At 35.4% G+C, this 18,062-nt stretch overlaps 1 protein-coding gene across 1 annotated transcript in view; it reads left to right on the forward strand.

The window, feature by feature from the left end:
• The window catches only part of PTH2R (parathyroid hormone 2 receptor), an 80,046-nt gene that overhangs the window by 28,211 nt on the left and 33,773 nt on the right, over window positions 1-18,062 (forward strand). The window contains exons 3-5 of the mRNA XM_055345546.1: window positions 6,438-6,548; window positions 6,683-6,804; window positions 14,945-15,042. Coding sequence (XP_055201521.1) covers window positions 6,727-6,804; window positions 14,945-15,042 — 176 coding nt within the window. The 5' untranslated portion in view covers window positions 6,438-6,548; window positions 6,683-6,726. The remainder of the gene's footprint in view (window positions 1-6,437; window positions 6,549-6,682; window positions 6,805-14,944; window positions 15,043-18,062) is intronic.

Raw genomic sequence — 18,062 nt, forward strand, 5'->3', positions numbered from 1 at the left:
CTGAGCCAAAGGCAGACACTTAACTGAGCCACCTAGGTGCCCCAAAGACACATTTTTCCAGAGACGATTTCTGTTACTTCTGTTAGGTGACCTAAGTCTACTTTAAACTAAATTTAAACCACACATGAATGTGAGCTTTTAGTTAGAAATTTTCAGAGAATTGTTTCTTCTGTTGTTTTCTATTCTAATTCTACATGGAGCCAGGAGTGAAACAAGCCAATCTCTTTCTTTTCTTTTTTTTTAATAAATTAATTTTTTATTGGTGTCCAATTTACCAACATACAGAATAACACCCAGTGCTTATCCCATCAAGTGTCCCTCTCAGTGCCCGTCACCCATTCACCCCCACCCCCCGCCCTCCTCCCCTTCCACCACCCTTAGTTCATTTCCCAGAGTTAGGAGTCTTTATGTTCTGTCTCCCTTTTTGATATTTCCCACACATTTCTTCTCCCTTCCCTTATATTCCCTTTCACTATTATTTATATTCCCCAAATGAATGAGAACATACACTGTCCTTCTCCGATTGACTTACTTCACTCAGCATAATACCCTCCAGTTCCATCCACGTGGAAGCAAATGGTGGGTATTTGTCGTTTCTAATGGCTGAGGAATATTCCATTGTATACATAAACCACATCTTCTTTATCCATTCATCTTTCGATGGACACCGAGGCTCCTTCCACAGTTTGGCTATTGTGGACATGGCTGCTAGAAACATCGGGGTGCAGGTGTCCCGGCGTTTCATTGCATCTGAATCTTTGGGGTAAATCCCCAACAGTGCAATTGCTGGGTCGTAGGGCAGGTCTATTTTTAACTCTTTGAGGAACCTCCACACAGTTTTCCAGAGTGGCTGCACCAGTTCACATTCCCACCAACAGTGTAAGAGGGTTCCCTTTTCTCCGCATCCTCTCCAACATTTGTTGTTTCCTGCCTTGTTAATGTTCCCCATTCTCACTGGGGTGAGGTGGTATCTCATTGTGGTTTTGATTTGTATTTCCCTGATGGCAAGTGATGCGGAGCATTTTCTCATGTGCATGTTGGCCATGTCTATGTCTTCGTCTGTGAGACTTCTGTTCATGTCTTTTGCCCATTTCATGGCCAATCTCTTTCTGAAGGACAGTTTTGTTTCTTGTTCACTAACTAATGGGGTCATGTCTGGATGGGATCCTGACATTATACATGGAGTTCCTGTTCAATTTCTTGACTGCATCAGGCCTCAGGCTCATCTTTTGTTACTTGAACACAATCGAAATCCAAGCTCTAAGCCAACAGATCAGTAAAGGCTTCCAGGGTAAAGCCCTAAATACAGTGCCTGCTGATCCTATGAAATAATTTCTGGCCTCAGCTCTATTCCTTTCATTTATAGTCAGCAAAGCCATGTTTTAAGAAAGCAGGTTTTTATATTAATCCAGTCTTTGTAGGTGTCTTTTCCTAGGAAGGAGTTCTCTGACACTAACAGTGTCAGAAAAGAGATTCATTCATGTACCTGTAAAGAGCACTGATTCTGATAGCTCAAACATGCAGGTCTACTAACAAGGAGTAACATCACCATTAAGGAATTTATAAAGATTATTATCTATGAAGGCTAAATGAACTATTTTCTATAAAGTCCCATGAAATATTGAGCTGGAATATAGAGACTAGCTAGTCCAACATTGTCATCTTTAGTGTCTCTTTAACAGTTCAACAAATATATTATTTGCTCACAGTGTATTGTTTCTGTAGTAAGTGCTGGAAAAAATGACCCTATTCTGTCCTTGCCCCATGGAGATGATGGAGATGTAAGTTTAATAACAGGAGTATGTGTGTGTAAGTTTAACAACAGAAGTATCACAACTATGGACCCGTTGAAAAGGTATCTTATTTGATTGAGGATGATGGATTGGAGGAGGCTTCCTGGGGGAATAATCATTTCATTTTCAGAGTAAGGGGGTGGGAATTAGATGTGTAGAGGAGGAAACAAAAAAGACATTCCTGGCAGAGGGAATAGGATAGGCAAAGCCAAGCAACGATGAAGAGTCACATGTCACATGAGTGACACATAAAAAGAATAAAGTATCTGGATATAAACTTATGTCTAAAACTTCTGAAAGTGTGAATCATGGGAAACATATAGGTGAATAAATATTTAAAGAGAAAAGGCACTTTCTTTGAGGTCTTTCTTTGTACAAATAGGATAGAATTAAATCTGGTCAAATTTTGATTTACCTTTTAATGAAAATATATGTAATTATAGTAAATTGACTAAAAATGTCTTCAGTTTATATGTAAAAAAAACTAGAATGATATTTTGAATTCGCTAGTAATTTAAGAAATTTCCATCTTTAAGTTCTCTTAAAGTTGAAAAAGGTGTATCAAAATGTTTAGGAATGAGCTGTTGTGCTGTCTACAATATACTCTAAAATACCACAGCAAAAAATAAATTAGATGAAATAAATATGGGAAAATATTAGCAAGTGTCAATTCTAGGTGATGTATATATACATATATACATATATATATAAGACATTCTATGTTTTATTTTTGAAAAAAAGTGTAATAAAAAGAAAATACAGATTTTTTTATGACTATGAAAATGAAAGTTTAAATGCAAATACCTATCTATAAAATGATTCAAGTAGTTAAAAACAAAACCCAAAATATTATTGATCCCAGTTCGATTTCACAAATGTTTGGTTACACTTATTACGGGTAACTGTGGAATTGAAAGAGAAAAAGTTAGAGTCTCCAAATTTTAGACCATTCTGTGTAAAGATCATAGTTTGACAAGCATCGCTAATAAGTAGTTTGTCCTGGCACACACAAGAGATAACAAGGAATGTAATTAATAGTGTTAATTTATAAAGAGAGATGGGTGAATCATCAGGCAATTAATTAGTTTCTTGGTAACGAATAAAAGTATTTACTCGCATAGGATGTGAAATGATGATCAAAGAGTAGATGTTAATTAAGATCTCTATATTAGCTGTGTGAGGCCATGGCTTCCCCAATCCTTTCAACCTTTGTGAATATTTATTATTCTCTTTGCCCAAGAGCCGCCAGAGAGATGAACAGAATCTACAGAAACACTATTTTTGAGGAATGTTGGTTTTCTGAATTTTGGGGAGTGTGTGTGCATGTGTGTGGGGTGGTATCTTATAGGGAACTAGAAAACTGTCTCCTTGAGAATGAGGAAAATATCAGCAGATTTGTCTCCATAGTAGTTTAAAAAATACATAGTTATAGAATAAATGGTCATTAGGTTTTAAACTTGTATGAACACCTTATTCCATTATGTAACTATTGCCAGAAAATTGCAACATTGCATTTTATCTATTTTCTTTTTCTATCTATCTATCTATCTATCTATCTATCTATCTATCTTTTATCTATCTATCATCTATCTATCTATCTGAGAGAGAGAGAGAGAGAGAGAGAGAGAGAGAGTGCAAGCAGCAGGGAGGGACAGAGGGACCAAGGAAGAGGAGTCCCACTGAGAGGGACTCAGTGTGAAGCCCTACATGGGGCTTAATCTCACAACCCTGAGGTCATGACCTGAGCCAAAATCAAGAATTGAGTGCTTAACTGACTGAGCCTCCCAGGCACCCCTGCAGCATACATTTTAGAGGGGCAACTATCGGAATAAAAGAATGTGTGTCCAGGTCCAGTTTTTGTAGAGTGCACGATAGCTGGTAAAGGATTGTAGGTAAATGAGGATGAATGACTTGTTAAAGACAGCGTGAATGAATGGGAAGCCATATGGAGTGGCAGCAAGATACAGAAGAGTGTCTAGGGTAAAGTTGATGAAGGAGATTAATTCACTGCACTCTGTTTAAACAAGAAAGTAAAACAGAACACAGGTAATGATGGAAAGGAACAGGTGAAGCTGTGCTCCAGCAGCAAAAGCCAGTGTTATGGATTCCTGGGTTGCTTGTGATATGGGAAGCACAGGCTTCTATTGTGTGAGCAAAGTGAGGCTGTTTCCAAGAAAATGTCCTCTTCTGTAAGAACAGTGTAGGCGACAGAAGACATTTCCTTTTTCTTATTGCTTCAGCAATTCCCAAAGCAAATCAAGTTATTTGTTTCCATTCGATATGGAGGACGCTAAAAAGTTAATTTCAGGTTTATGCTGAGTTCTTTTCTGTACAGATCAGGGTTTGTGGGACTGTTCGAAGCTGAACAAACAACTTGACAACATGAACATCAGCTAGAACAAAATTCCTCAGCTTCAGTAAATGTGATTTGCAATTAAAAAATTGAGAAAGCTGTAAGGGATGGTACTCATGGTAGCAGAATAAGGGTCCCCAAAGATGTCCAGACCCTATTACCTGGTGTTATGCCTGTGTATGCTATGTAACGTGGCACAAGGATGCTGCCGATGGGTTTAGTTATGGGCCTTAGAATAGGGAGGTTATCCGGGATTATCTGGGTGGGTCAGATTTAATCTCTTGTTCCCTTTAAAGTCTCAGAGGAGGGTGGACGAATCAGTAAGGGGAAAGAAGAGTGGAGGAGAGACTGGAAATGTAAGAAGGGTTCAACCTGCCTTGCTGACTTTGAAGATGGAGGAAGGGAGTCATTAACCAAGGAATCCAAGTGGCTTCTAGAAGTTGAGCTAGTGAGGAAATGGGGAACTCAGTCCTGGCTGAACTCACTGGACTTCTGACTTAAAGCAGAATAGTGAGATAATAAGTATGAGTTATTTGAAGCTGTGAAGTTTGTGGTAATTTGTTATGGTAGCAATAGAAAAATGAATACAACACTCATTAAAAGTGATCTCATTTTTAAATGGAGGATATGCTCGTTTCTTGGAAGTTCAATATACAACTAATGAAGAGGAGTCCTGAAGAACAGAGTGTTGACACTGACCGAATATTTGTTAAGCCCTTGCCAAAAACAGACAAAATTCCCCACACTTACTATTGGAATGCGATGAGAATGCAGTTAAAAAATATAGAAGGAAAGGGAATAAGGAGTACTTTGGATGTAATTGTAAGTGGGGAGAGTTTACTCAAAAGTGAGCTGTGAATAAAAGTCTGTAGGATGGAGGGGAATAAGCCTTCAGGCCATTTGGTGAACACACCAAATTGGAGGGAGAACTAGGAGGATCTTAGCAGAACTGAAGTTGAGGAGATAGCGGGGAAAGTGGATTTTGCAGGGCTTTCAGACACTGTAAAGACTTGGCTTTTGCTGGGAGTGAGATGGGAAGCCTTTGGGAGATTTTGGCTTATTGTGTGAACGAATGAAGGGAGAGCAAGAATGGACCCTGGAAGACCAGATTTACCTTTCAATGAAAAATTTCTTCAATGTGTGTGTAAAAAACTAGAACAGCATTTTGATTTCAGTAAGTTAAGAAATTTCCACTTTTAAATTCTTTTAAGGTTGAGAGCTGCATATCAAAATATTTAAGAGTGAGCTGTTATGCTGTCTGCAATTTACTTTAAAATACCACAGCAAGAAAATAAATTAGATGAAATAAATATGGTAAAATATTAGCAAGTATCAATTCTAGGCGATGTTTGTGTGTATATATATATGTATATATATAAATATTCTGGTATATTTATGAAAAATTTTTATAATAAAAATTTTCCTAATGTCTATGAAACAAAATAAAAGGTAAATGCAAATACCTACCTATAAAATTATTCAAGTAGTTAAATTTTGGGAATTGAAAACCCAAAATTTATTGATCCCGGTTTGACTTCACAAATGTATATTACTTGTGTTATGGTTACATTACATTATCAGTTCAGTTATAGAACTGAATAAAGACAAACTTGGAGTCTCCAAATTTTAGATTGTTCTGTGTAAATATCATGATTGATGAACTTGGACCATGGTGTGGCAATGGAGGTTTTGAAAAGTACTGCAGTTATGGATGCATTTTGTCAATTCGATACCTCCAATCCAAATCTTTTTATACTTGATTCTTGAGGAGAGTAGAGCTTGTGAGAATTTTGACATGAGTGTTAGACTCAAACAAATTACTAGAATTATTGGAAAAAAATAAGCAAAGACGTATTGGTAAAAAGGCAAACTCAAGTCTTGGAGCATGCCTGGGAAGCTCAGTTTGTTTCACATATCATATTTTTTAATAGCAATTTTTAAAAATATCAAGTAAAAAAATGTAGTTATAACTATGGTTGAATTTTACTAAAGATGTTCACAATGAATTCCAGTGTTTCCTTTATGTTACTTGCTCAACTCACATCTAGTGGAATCACTAAAATATTTTTAATTTATGCAAACCAAATGTTCCTATTAATAGATCTTTATGAAATAGGTGGATGACTCTTAGGACATTTGCCTCATATCAACCCCATTCTAGTTTCCACAACCACCAATTTGTTTTACACTTTGCTAAGATGGAGACCTGGAATTTTGTATTTTGAGTGCATCTATTATCTGGTTCCAATTGCATTTTTGTTTATTTGCTTTTTAATTTTTTTCTTTATTAGAGGGGAATTGTTTCCCAGAATGGGATGGACTCATTTGTTGGCCCAGAGGAACAGTGGGGAAAATATTGGCTGTCCCATGCCCTCCTTATATTTATGACTTCAATCATAAAGGTATTGAGTTTTTCTGAAATGATTAACTTGGAATAGAAATGTACTTTAAAAAAAAGAGAAATGTACTTTTTTTCCCCCCTAATGAGGGCCAAGTGAATTGAGCAATCTCAATGTTTTTCTTCATGTCTTTACAGGAGTTGCTTTCCGACACTGTAACCCCAATGGAACATGGGATTTTATGTATAGTTTAAATAAAACGTGGGCTAATTATTCAGACTGCCTTCGTTTCCTGCAGCAAGATATCAGCATAGGAAAGGTAATGATACCTTTGTATTTGTGAGCCCCTAAGGGAAAATGGAATAATATTTTTATTGCATTTCTTAATTGTCAACTATCACATATAAACACCTCTTTATTCTAGGACACAAAGATTATAAAAGATGAAAGCAAAGTTGGAATCTTTTTAGCTATCCAGTTAAGGAAAGGTGTAGGACCTGAAACATTCTAGTTTTTTTCTTTAAGTTAGAGTTATCTGGCTGAGATATATGCATATATACTATAAATATGTGTCTGTATATTGTGTTATAGTATGTTATGTGTACATTATATTTAGCTATACTACATTAGATTATGCATACAAATCAAAATAGGTAGTCAGCACCATGATTTACAATTTCTTGTTACCTGTGAATGGCTACATCTCATTTCATTCTATATTCCTGAAGGAGATTTGTATTCTATTTTATTACTTATTTTATTTATTTTAAAGATTTACTTATTCATCAGAGACACAAGAGAGAGAGGCAGAGACAGAGGCAGAAGGAGAAGCAGGTCCCTGTAGAGAGCCCGATGCGGGACTTGATCCTAGGACCCTGGGATCATGCTCTGGACCAAAGGCAGATGCTCAACCACTGAGCCACCTAGGCGTCCTGAGATTTGTATTTTAAAGATGTATTTTTCATTTCATAAGATTAGCCAGTAGGTGATTTCATTAGCATAAGAAAGATTAGAGTTGTAGCATTAAGGTTTAGAAGCAAGGGGCATCCTTTAGGTCTTATGGACGATGCCTTAATTTTATACCTGAGTCAGCTCAGAGCCAGAGATTAGGTATTAGTCAGAGTGGCCCAGCTCACTGATGACAGGATCTAAAGCAGAATCCCTATATCCAAGTTCTTCATCAGTGCTATTTGCAGTATAGCAAACTGTTGTAAACTTTGGAAACTTCTAGATAGTCACTTTTAAGTGATACATGGTGCTTTAAAAGTCATGCTTAATTTCCTATCACTCAAACCTCATGAGTAAAATGCATGATGATACATGCATACGATGTTAAGAGTGAACATGATAAATAGATGTATAAATGATTTTTATGGGGACCCTGAGAACAGTCTGTCATACATAAACTCTACAAGCATTAGAGATTTTTCTTTATGCTTGATTTTTTTTTGGAGAGGGGAGAAGCAGGGAGAGCAGGAGGAGAAGCAGTGAGTTACAGATTTCTTTGATTTTGCATTTTGCACTAGTCAGGACTTCCTTTCTTAACTTACTTCTTTTCTACACAAAGCACTACCACCTTAATGAACTCTTTAGTAAGTTGCTGAAAGACCTTCAGCTCCATTTAGGTCACTGTTGACAAACTTTTTGGATAAAATTAGTCAATGTGAGGAGATGATGTATTCCACAATGGAGCTAAAACTAACAGTGAGTTTGTATAAAATGTTTGAAAATAATTTTAATTTCATCAACAGAAAGAAATACTCAATATTTAGTGTACTCTGTGATGAATTTATTTGTACATGAAATGATGATGAAGGCATGTCTTTCACAGCTTTTATTTATTTATTTATTTTGCCTTTCACAGCTTTTAAATGGACATTAAATTAAATCATGGTTTTATTTACACTGAACTCTAATCCTGTAACCACTCTTTGTGATTACTGTGTATTCCAACAATCAAAGTAGCTAAGGATGGTAGTATACCCAAGCATGTATTGTTTCATGTAAACATGATCTAAAAATTAACTGAAAAAAATTGATGAATTTTGTTAGCATCAATAATTTTATCTCCATAATTAAAAATGTAAAGAGTGTTTTCTCTTGTTTATAACCCTAAGCAATAATTTGAAAAAACTTAAGAAAACTAAATATCCCCTAGTAAGAAAACTGGATATCTCCTGAAATTTTGATATACTCTAAGGCAAAGTGATATTACTTATTTATGAGATATTAATTATTAATGGTTGTAATGAGAATTTTTATATAAGGAACAAGAAATAAAAAACAAAAATGTGCACATTAAGAATAAACATCTTTACTGGGATAAATAAGACTAAGGTTTTTTAAACATCTATTGTTTCTTTAATAAGTTCTTTACTGTTGGCTTGACAAGATAAGACAGTTACTTTTAGGAAAAAGATGGGAAGGAACACTTCTGATAGGCCAGAAGTTTATTAAATTCGTTAGAGTATTATATTTAAAGCAGTAGCAGACTGTAGAAATTACCATATAATACGTCTCATGTTTAAAGGTTAAATGAACTTCTGGATAGCAATTTAGAAATGTATATTACAAAAACTTCAAAGCAGTCATATCCTTTGATCTTACAATGTTATTTCTAAGATTCAAGTATAAGGATTTGAAGTGGGAATTGAATGGACAAAATGTTCATTGAACCATTAATATTTATAGTCAATATTCTGAAGAATTTAAGTTTCTAGTGAAGAACCTTCCAGAGAAAGTTAAATAAACTCCTATAATTTTTTTTTTTTGTAAAGAGCTCATGGCCTTAGGAAATTCCTTTGTTATGTAGTTAACCGAAAAAACCCCCAGGTAATAAAGTTATATGTAAATTGGGAATGTAGATGCTCAAAACAATAGAAAATGCTGCATAGAGATAGAATAAAAAGACATACATGAAATATAGTGTTTCTTTTTGGTAGGAATTCAGAACCCCCCCTTCCCCCCGCTTTTGTATTTCACACATTATCCAAATATTTTCTTTTTTCTTTTTCCTTTCCTTTCCTTTCCTTTCCTTTCCTTTCCTTTCCTTTCCTTTCCTTTCCTTTCCTTTCCTTTCCTTTCCTTTCCTTCCTTTCCTTTCCTTTCCTTTCCTTTCCTTTCCTTTCCTTTCCTTTCCTTTCCTTTCCTTTCCTTTCCTTTTCCTTTTCCTTTCCTTTTTTTTAAAGTAGGCTCTATGCCCAGCATGGAGCCCAGTAAGGAGCTTGAACTCATGACCCTGAGATCAAGACCTGAGTTGAGAGAGACCAAGAGTCGGTGGCTTAACTGACTGAACCACCCAGGTGCCCCCAAATATTTTCTACAAAAAGTTTTAGTATTTTATTAACTGATAATAATACGTAGTAAACATTTTTAAAAAAGGAACAAGAGGCAAAATCTTTTGCTTTCAGTTAGGATGCAGGAAGTTGTCACAGTAGGAGTAGATTAAGACATAAAATCAGTTATTTGTAATAACTCATCAGTGAGCAGTGAGCTGAGGATGCCAAGCAAGCCTAATGATCCTCATTCTAGAAGTGGGCAAACCCTTCCTATAAGAGAAGTGAGCCATGACTGATATTTATCCCTGGGTTTGTAGCAGAAGAAGAACAACCAAGCCATAGAAGGTGATTGCAAGAAAAGAGCCAAGCTTTTAAATCAACTGTTTATTTATTTGCTTTAGAGAGAGAGAGAGAGAGAGAGAGAGAGAGAGCGAGTGCACGCATGCACAAGCAAGCTGGGGGAGAGGCAGTGGGAGAGAGAGAGAATCCTGAAGCAGACCTTGCACTGCCATTTGGGGCATCAGACTTGGGGCTAGATGCAGGGCCACGTCTCAGGACCCTGAGATCCTGATGTCAGCCAAAACCACGAGTCGGCTGCTAAGCCAACTGCGCCCCTCAAACCAACTTTTAACAGATGAGGGCTGGCATAAGGGCTTAGAATCCCAAGAAGTGAGCCCCATTCAGTGTGCTATCACCCATTAGCCAGTTTTTTTTTTCATGGAGCCTTCACTGAGTGTGTGGAGGCCCTGTTGTCAAATTTGGGCTGGGGGCAGCACTGGGGGGGGTAGCTAAGACAATTTCCCTGAGAGGTGCAAAACACTCTCTGAGTGAAAGGCAGCACTTAGCCAAAGGCATGGAACAGAACATAGCTGTTAAGAGACATGCTTTAAGGTACATGGTGCTTGATTGCACAGCCTGCATGTCAAGGGAGGGCGGCAGAACGAAGTAAAATCCTTAACATCTCAAAAAACTGATGGATGATTCACATAGCAAAAGTTCTGTGGTTCAAAAATGTCAAGTGGACTAAAATTCACATAATGGCCAGTAGGGGCTGCTAGTGCTAAGATCTCGAGGTCAGCTGTCTGAGTCCTGATTCTGCTCTCAAAACCTAAAACCAGGATAAAAGGGTCAAAAAAAAAAAAAACATAAAACTACAACAAAGCTCAACTTAGTTTAACAGAGTAATCCAGCCTCCTTACCTGATGGAGGAAGAGGCTTGCACTTTTCAGGCAGTTGAAATCATACACTTTAGTCTCTACTATTATTTCACTAACAAACAGTCCTGGTATGTGATACCAAATTATGAGGCAGAGACCCAAAATCTATAGTAAAAGTAAGGGCAGGAAAAAAACAGATGATCCAGATGTTGGAATTTGCAGATGAGTATTTAATAATAACTATTATAAACATGTTATATTATTTAGTGAAAAAGGCACATAAAACAGGTGGGAAAATCAAAGAAATAAAAACCTCAAAAAATAGCAATATAGAACTTCTAAAGTGGAAATATTCAATTCAAAAATGAAGCATTCATTTGATATGCTCAACAGCATACTGGATACAGCATGATAAAAAAGATCGATGCACTTAAAGAGAGGTTGATAGAAATTTTCCAACTGAAGCATTAGGAGAAAAAATAAAATAACAGAAGCATCTGAGACTTGTGAGACAAATATTTAATTGTCTAACATAGGTGAAAGTAGAGATAAAGAGAGAGAATGGGACAAAATAAATATTTGAGGAGACAATGGCCAAGAATTTTTTAAATGGATGAAATCAGTCAACCCACACATTCCAAAAACTTAGCAAACCCTACGCAAGATAAATGAAAAGAAAATCATACTTAGGTACATCATAGTTAAACTGCTGTAAATACAGTAAAAGAAAATCTTAAAAGCAGACAGAGAAAATGGCACATTAATATGCAGGGAACAGCAATAAAAAGGGTACCTGTCTTTTAGGCAGCAAACAATGGAGGCTGAAATACAATAGGGTGACATCTTAAAGTGATAATATGCATTAAGATAATGGTAAAATAATGATACTCTTTAGACAGAAAATATATAAGAGAATTCATCTTCATCATACCTTCAGTATAGGAGATGCTCAAGAGAGTTCTCCAGGTCAAAGAGAAATATATCAGCTAGGAACATAGATTGGTAGGAAGGAATGAGGAGGACCAGAACGGTATATACGGATAAAAATGACAGACTAAAATAATAAATGAAGCTATATTCTTTTCCTTATTAGTTGTTATATTTATATCTATCTTTATATCTTTAGCTATAATTCATTTAAGTCTATTGACTGGGGTGCCTGGGTGGCTCAGTTGGTTAAGTGTCTGCCTTCAGCTCAGGTCATGTTCCCGGGGTCCTGGGATCAAGTCCTGCACTGGGCTCTCTGCTCAGCAGGAAGTCTGCTTCTCCCTCTGTGCTCTTTCTCTCTCAAATAAATAAAAAAAATCTTTTATTTAAAAATCTTTAAATAAAAAAGCAGTCTATTGACTGCTTAAAGCAAACATAATAGCCTTTTATTAGGGTTTATAAAATATGTAGACAAAATCTAAAAGGGACAACGTCTGGAAAGTGAATTTGAGTATATGGTTGTAAACTTTTTATGAGAAACTTTTTGTGAAATAGTTCAATATTATTTAAGTGGAGGCTCTGATAATTTCAGGATGCATAATTGCTAAAAAAATAACACAAATGAAATATTAAGAAATATTTGATTGGCCCTCCCCTCCTCAAATAAAAGGTAAGAAAGCAGGTACAGAGGAACAAAGAAAAGATAGACATATAGAATGTGAATATTAATGTCTTATATTTAAGCCCAACCACAGCAATGATTATGTCCAATGTAAATGAACTAAACAGCCACTTGAAAGGCAGAATGGGTAATAAATGTATGACTTAATTATATACCATTTGCAAGAAATGTACTCTAGATGTAAAGATATAGATAAATGTGGAGATAATAGATCTGTTGAAATTAAAAGGGTGAATAAGTCATATGCAGTGCATAGCCTAAGCCTAAGAAAGTTGGTGTGGCTAACTAGATTTTATGACAGAGTACTACTAAGGTGGAAGGACATATCAGAATGATGAAAGAATCTATTTACCAGAAGGAAATAGTGATAATAAATATCCATGCATTTAGGAGCCTCATATTGCATAAAGCAAAAATTGTCAAAGCAAAAGGGAGACATGATCAAATCCCACCAAGTTGGAGTTTATAAAAGTACCATTCTCTCAGTAATCGGTAAAACAATTAGACAAAAACTTTCATAGGATTTCTTTCATACAATTTGATGAAAATGACATTTATACAATCACCAAACACTACAAAGTTCACATTCTTTTAAGTTACAGACTAAAAGTTCTTCAAGATTTAACATATACTAGACTATAAACAAATTTCAATAATTCTCAAGATTAAAATCATACAGAGTGTATTTTCTGACCACAAAAGAATTAACTGGAAATTAATTCAAATGGAATATGTGGACAATTCACAAATAGTTGGAAAATATGTGACCCATGGCAAAAGTTTGAATAATTATGAAAGCTGGATATATAAAAAATTGGGGAAAACAGGAAAAGCAGGGTTTAAAAGGGTATTTATAGCTTATTATACACTTAATGAAAAAATAAGAAAGGTAAGTATTCAGTAATCAAAGGCTCCACATTAATACATAGAACAACCACCAAAAGCAGTATACAAAAAGGGACATCAAAATGGAATTCTGCAAAATGTTCAAGTAAACCACAGGGTGGCAGGAAAAATAAAACAGAGAAGTGAAAAATAGAACAACAGAAAATAAAAAATAAAATGATGGGCTTTGCCTTAACATATCAATATTGTATTTAAAAAATGGTCTAATTATGCCAATTAACAGATTGAAAGAATCCATTAAAGAGCAAGACCCAAATGTATGCTGTCTACAAAGTTTGAAACATTTCACAGATACTGATATTCGTAGGTTGCATACATACCATGCAATGGTATTTAGCCATAAAAAAGACCAAGCTTGATATATACAACAGCTTCCATGGATCTTGAGGTCATTATTGTGAGTGAAAAAAAAGCCAATCTCAAAAGGCCACATACTGTATGATTCCATTTCTATAACACTTATGAAACGACAAAATTACAGAGATAGAAAACAGATTAGTGGTCATAGGTGTCGGGGATGCCAGGGAAGAGGGGGATATGGGTGACTTTAAAGGACAACGCAAGGCAGATCTTGGACGGGGTAGAATGGTTATGTTGATTGCAGTATTGGTTGCAAAAATGTACATATGTGATAAAATGACACAGAACTGAACTATAAACACACAAATTGCACCATGTCAGATTTCTGCCTTTGATATTTTAATATAATTATGTTAAGATGTAACCATTAAAGAATACTGGGTGAAGGATACATGGGACCTTTTTGACTATCTTTACCAGTTCTTGTAACTTTATAATTTTTTTTAAATTACAAAGGAATGGACTGTTGATTCATGCAACAATATTGGTGAATATCAAAAGTAGTATGTTGCCAAAAATGTATATCCTAAGTATATACTATCTAATTCTAAGAAGTCTAAGAACAGTCAAAAAGTACACGAAGTACATGAACAGAAAATGCCAATTTGTGATGACAGAAATGGGATTGGTAGCTACCTGGGAGCAAGTGGTGAGTGGGTTTTTGACTGGCAAGGTGCACAGCAAACCTGGCTTGTCAAAACTCATCAAACTGCTCATTTAAGATCTGTACATTTTATTTCATGTAAATTACAGCTCAACAAAAAAAGCTTAAGGAAAATGAGAAATAGTATTCCAAAAATGACATTGTTTTTATCAGTTTCTTACAATAGCCCTGCAAAATGTGTTTTGTTTACTTCAAATATCACGTCTGGTATAAAATTCCAGTTAGTCAAAACGACAGTGCAAAAATTCATGAAGGAAATATTGCAACATTTAATTTGGCCTCACTTAAGCAAGAAATTCCAAATATTATTATTACATCTTTAATTCTGACTTGAATTTAGGAAATAAAAGAAAGGCCAGATGAATAACCCACGTTATATAAGTGTGATAATACACTGCCTGTCTCTAAACAGGAGTGTGATTTGTTAGTTTATTGACATGTACTTGTTAAAAGCTATTTTTCTAATTAAATCTCTTCGCCTTCAGCAAGAATTCTTTGAACGCCTCTATGTCATGTACACAATTGGATATTCTGTCTCTTTCGGTTCCTTGGCTGTGGCTATTATCATCATTGGTTACTTCAGGTGAGTGATTCCCAGCCCCTTTCTCCATGAAGGGACAGATTCTGTGTCCTATGCATAGAAGACAGAGTTGTCACAATTTCTGGCCCAAATACTTTACCCAGCACAAGTTTTTGAATTCAGCCTAGTGCTATAATATTATTTGGCATTGAAAATTTATTTTTCATGAGGAAATTCAGGGTTTTTTTTTGTTGTTTTAAAACCAGAAAAATCTTTAAAAACATTAAAGCAGTATAAAACCTAAATTAAACACATAGATCTGCACTATAGTGTATTTGTTTGCAAAGTGATACAGATTTAGAGCAGAATGAGTTACAAAAATTTTCATTCATGATGCAAAGACTTCATTTTTTCCCAAATGATTTTGGTGTAATTGGACAGAAATCCATTTTAAATCATGAATAAATAAGCTCCCAAATTATTATATGGAAAGAAGCATATTCTGTTATGCTTCTGTTATGGTTTATTTTTTATTTACCGAAATTTTTGTCTAATTCAATTCAACTTAATCTAAATCAGTACAAAATTTTGAGCACCAATATGTAGATAAAACAGTGTACAACAAATATGGGAAGTGTGTACTCATGATGCTTGTGATACAAATAGCTGAGAAAATGATTAGCGTCCAGTGTGAGAAGTGCTACGAGTCAGGTGGTATATGGTAGTTGGGAAGGCAGAGTAAGGAGATGTGGGGAGACCTCTCAAATGAAGCCAAATCTCAAAAGATACATGAGTATAAAAAAGATTTAACCAAAGGAGAATACTGGGAGACAGAATTCCAAACCCAAGTTTAGCTCAAGAAAGGCATGGAATATTTGAGAATTCAGAATTTTGGTGCAAGTTAAGTGTTGGACAATGAGACTCGAAAAGTGAGCAGGGTTGAGAATGTTTTGAGACCTGTAGGTTATATGAAGAAATTTGAACTCTACCCTGAGAGTGATGAACAGCCATTGAAGGATATTAAGCAGAGGAGTGACATGAAAGGTCACTTGTAAGGTGGAGTGGTGGGAAACATGATAGGAAATCCCTTTGTAAGAGGCTATTACAGTAATTCAGGACAAGAAGATGGTGGCCTGGTTAAGGGCAGTGACTTTGAGGATTGGATAGAAATGGAAGGTATTGAGGTATATTAATTAAGACAATAAAATTTTAAGAATTCAGTGCTAAATTATGTGTGGGAAAAGGAATAGGGTAGATGACATATTTAAAAAACAAAATGTTTTATATTTTGTTTCTTATCATCTTATCATCCTCTCTTCCCTGAAATTTCTTATACCTGTTTCCTGGTTTCTCTTCTCTTTTGATTTATCACTGTCTAATGCACTATCTGATTTATTTATTTATTTATTTATTTATTTATTTATTTATTTATTTATGATAGAGAGTGAATGAAAGAGAGCATGAGTGGGGGGTATAGGGAGAGGGAGAAGCAGACTTCCTGCTGAGCAGGGAGCCCAACACAGGGCTCCATCCCAGGACCCTGGGATCATGGCCTGAGCCGAAGGCAGATGCTTATCAGACTGAGCCACCCAGGTGGCCCCTTCTTTTTATTTTTCATCTCTCCCTCTAGAATGTACAGCCACATGAGAGTATGAGATTATGTATGTATGTATGTATGTATTTTTTGCTCATTGTAGCATTTTTAGTAGCTGTAATATAATTGATATGTAATGGTGCTTAATAAATACTTGTTGAATTAATAAGTAAATTAGTTTAATAATCCAACTACTTCTTCTAAAACAATTACTCATATTATGGTGATATAGTTTATCTTCCTAAAACTTTTTTTTTTATTCACTCGTCCATCTACACAACAAGCATTTTTCTGTACCATATGATAGACTCTTTTTAGTATTGATGGAGAGGACAAGTTAAGATATGTTACATACTAGAAAAGCAGTATATATCAGAGACTGACTCATTACATGATTATCAAATAAAATATTGTTAATACCATAATATAGTTTTTATAAAGGGTTTTGGGAACACCAAAGAGCTAGGCTAAAACCAACTAGATGAGAGAAACTTCCCAGAACACTAACATGTGAACTGATATTGCAGTGATGAGAGGGAATTCAGTATATTCCAGATGATAGGAACAGAATGTGCAAAACTCAGAGGCAGGAAGGAGCAGAGTAGACTCTGGGAACATAGAAGAGTCCCATGTAATGCACCATTTGATGCAAAGGGTGGAGTGGCCACAGAGCAATGGCCAAGAAGAAACTAGATTCTGTGGCCCTGGCTTTTGTAGGCCCTTGTCAAAGGCTTTGAATTTTGTCCTGTAAGGGTAGAGAATAGGGAGCTAATGAAGTTTTTGAGAATGGGAACACAATCAGATTTGTGGACTTATGGAGGAATTCCCCAAAGCAGCCCTGTAAAACTAGCTTGGCAGTATTATCCCATTTTACAGACCAAGAAACTGAATTTCAGTGTCCAGGATCACAAGGTCATAGGTGGTCTGGCTGGAAACAGAACCTTCATCTTCCAACTCCTAGCCAGAGTTCATTCCATTAAACCAAGTGTTGCTCTGGTTCTTCAGAATAATAGATGAATATTTACAAAAAAAAAAAAAAGGCTACATAAAATTTCAGGAGGATATAAATCATTAAGTAGTAATTCTTCAATTCACATAGAAATTTATTACTCTATTTAAAAATTCTTTCTATAGAATACTTTTTATATAATTACTATACTACATAGCAGAATATTATACAAATTTCAGAAACTTTTTTTTTTCACAAAACAAAATACTTTTTTTTTTTTTGTAGGATAGTAAATAGTGTTGAGTCTTCTAAAAATCAGTACCTATTTATATACTGTGATGGCACTATTCACAGTCAGAAATTTCCACCGATACCTGATAACCTATGTGGTCAAATTCTGCTCACCTGTGAAGACATTCCCTAAAAGAAATCAATCAATGAGGAGGACTGTCTGGGCACAACAGACATGCATACATGTCCCTAACATACTAACAAAATAACAATGCCAAAATGTCTAAATTTAGCTCATTCTCATTTGGC

The sequence above is a fragment of the Nyctereutes procyonoides genome, unplaced genomic scaffold (assembly GCF_905146905.1).
Source record: "Nyctereutes procyonoides isolate TBG_1078 unplaced genomic scaffold, NYPRO_anot_genome, whole genome shotgun sequence".
Taxonomy (NCBI): Eukaryota; Metazoa; Chordata; class Mammalia; order Carnivora; family Canidae; genus Nyctereutes; species Nyctereutes procyonoides.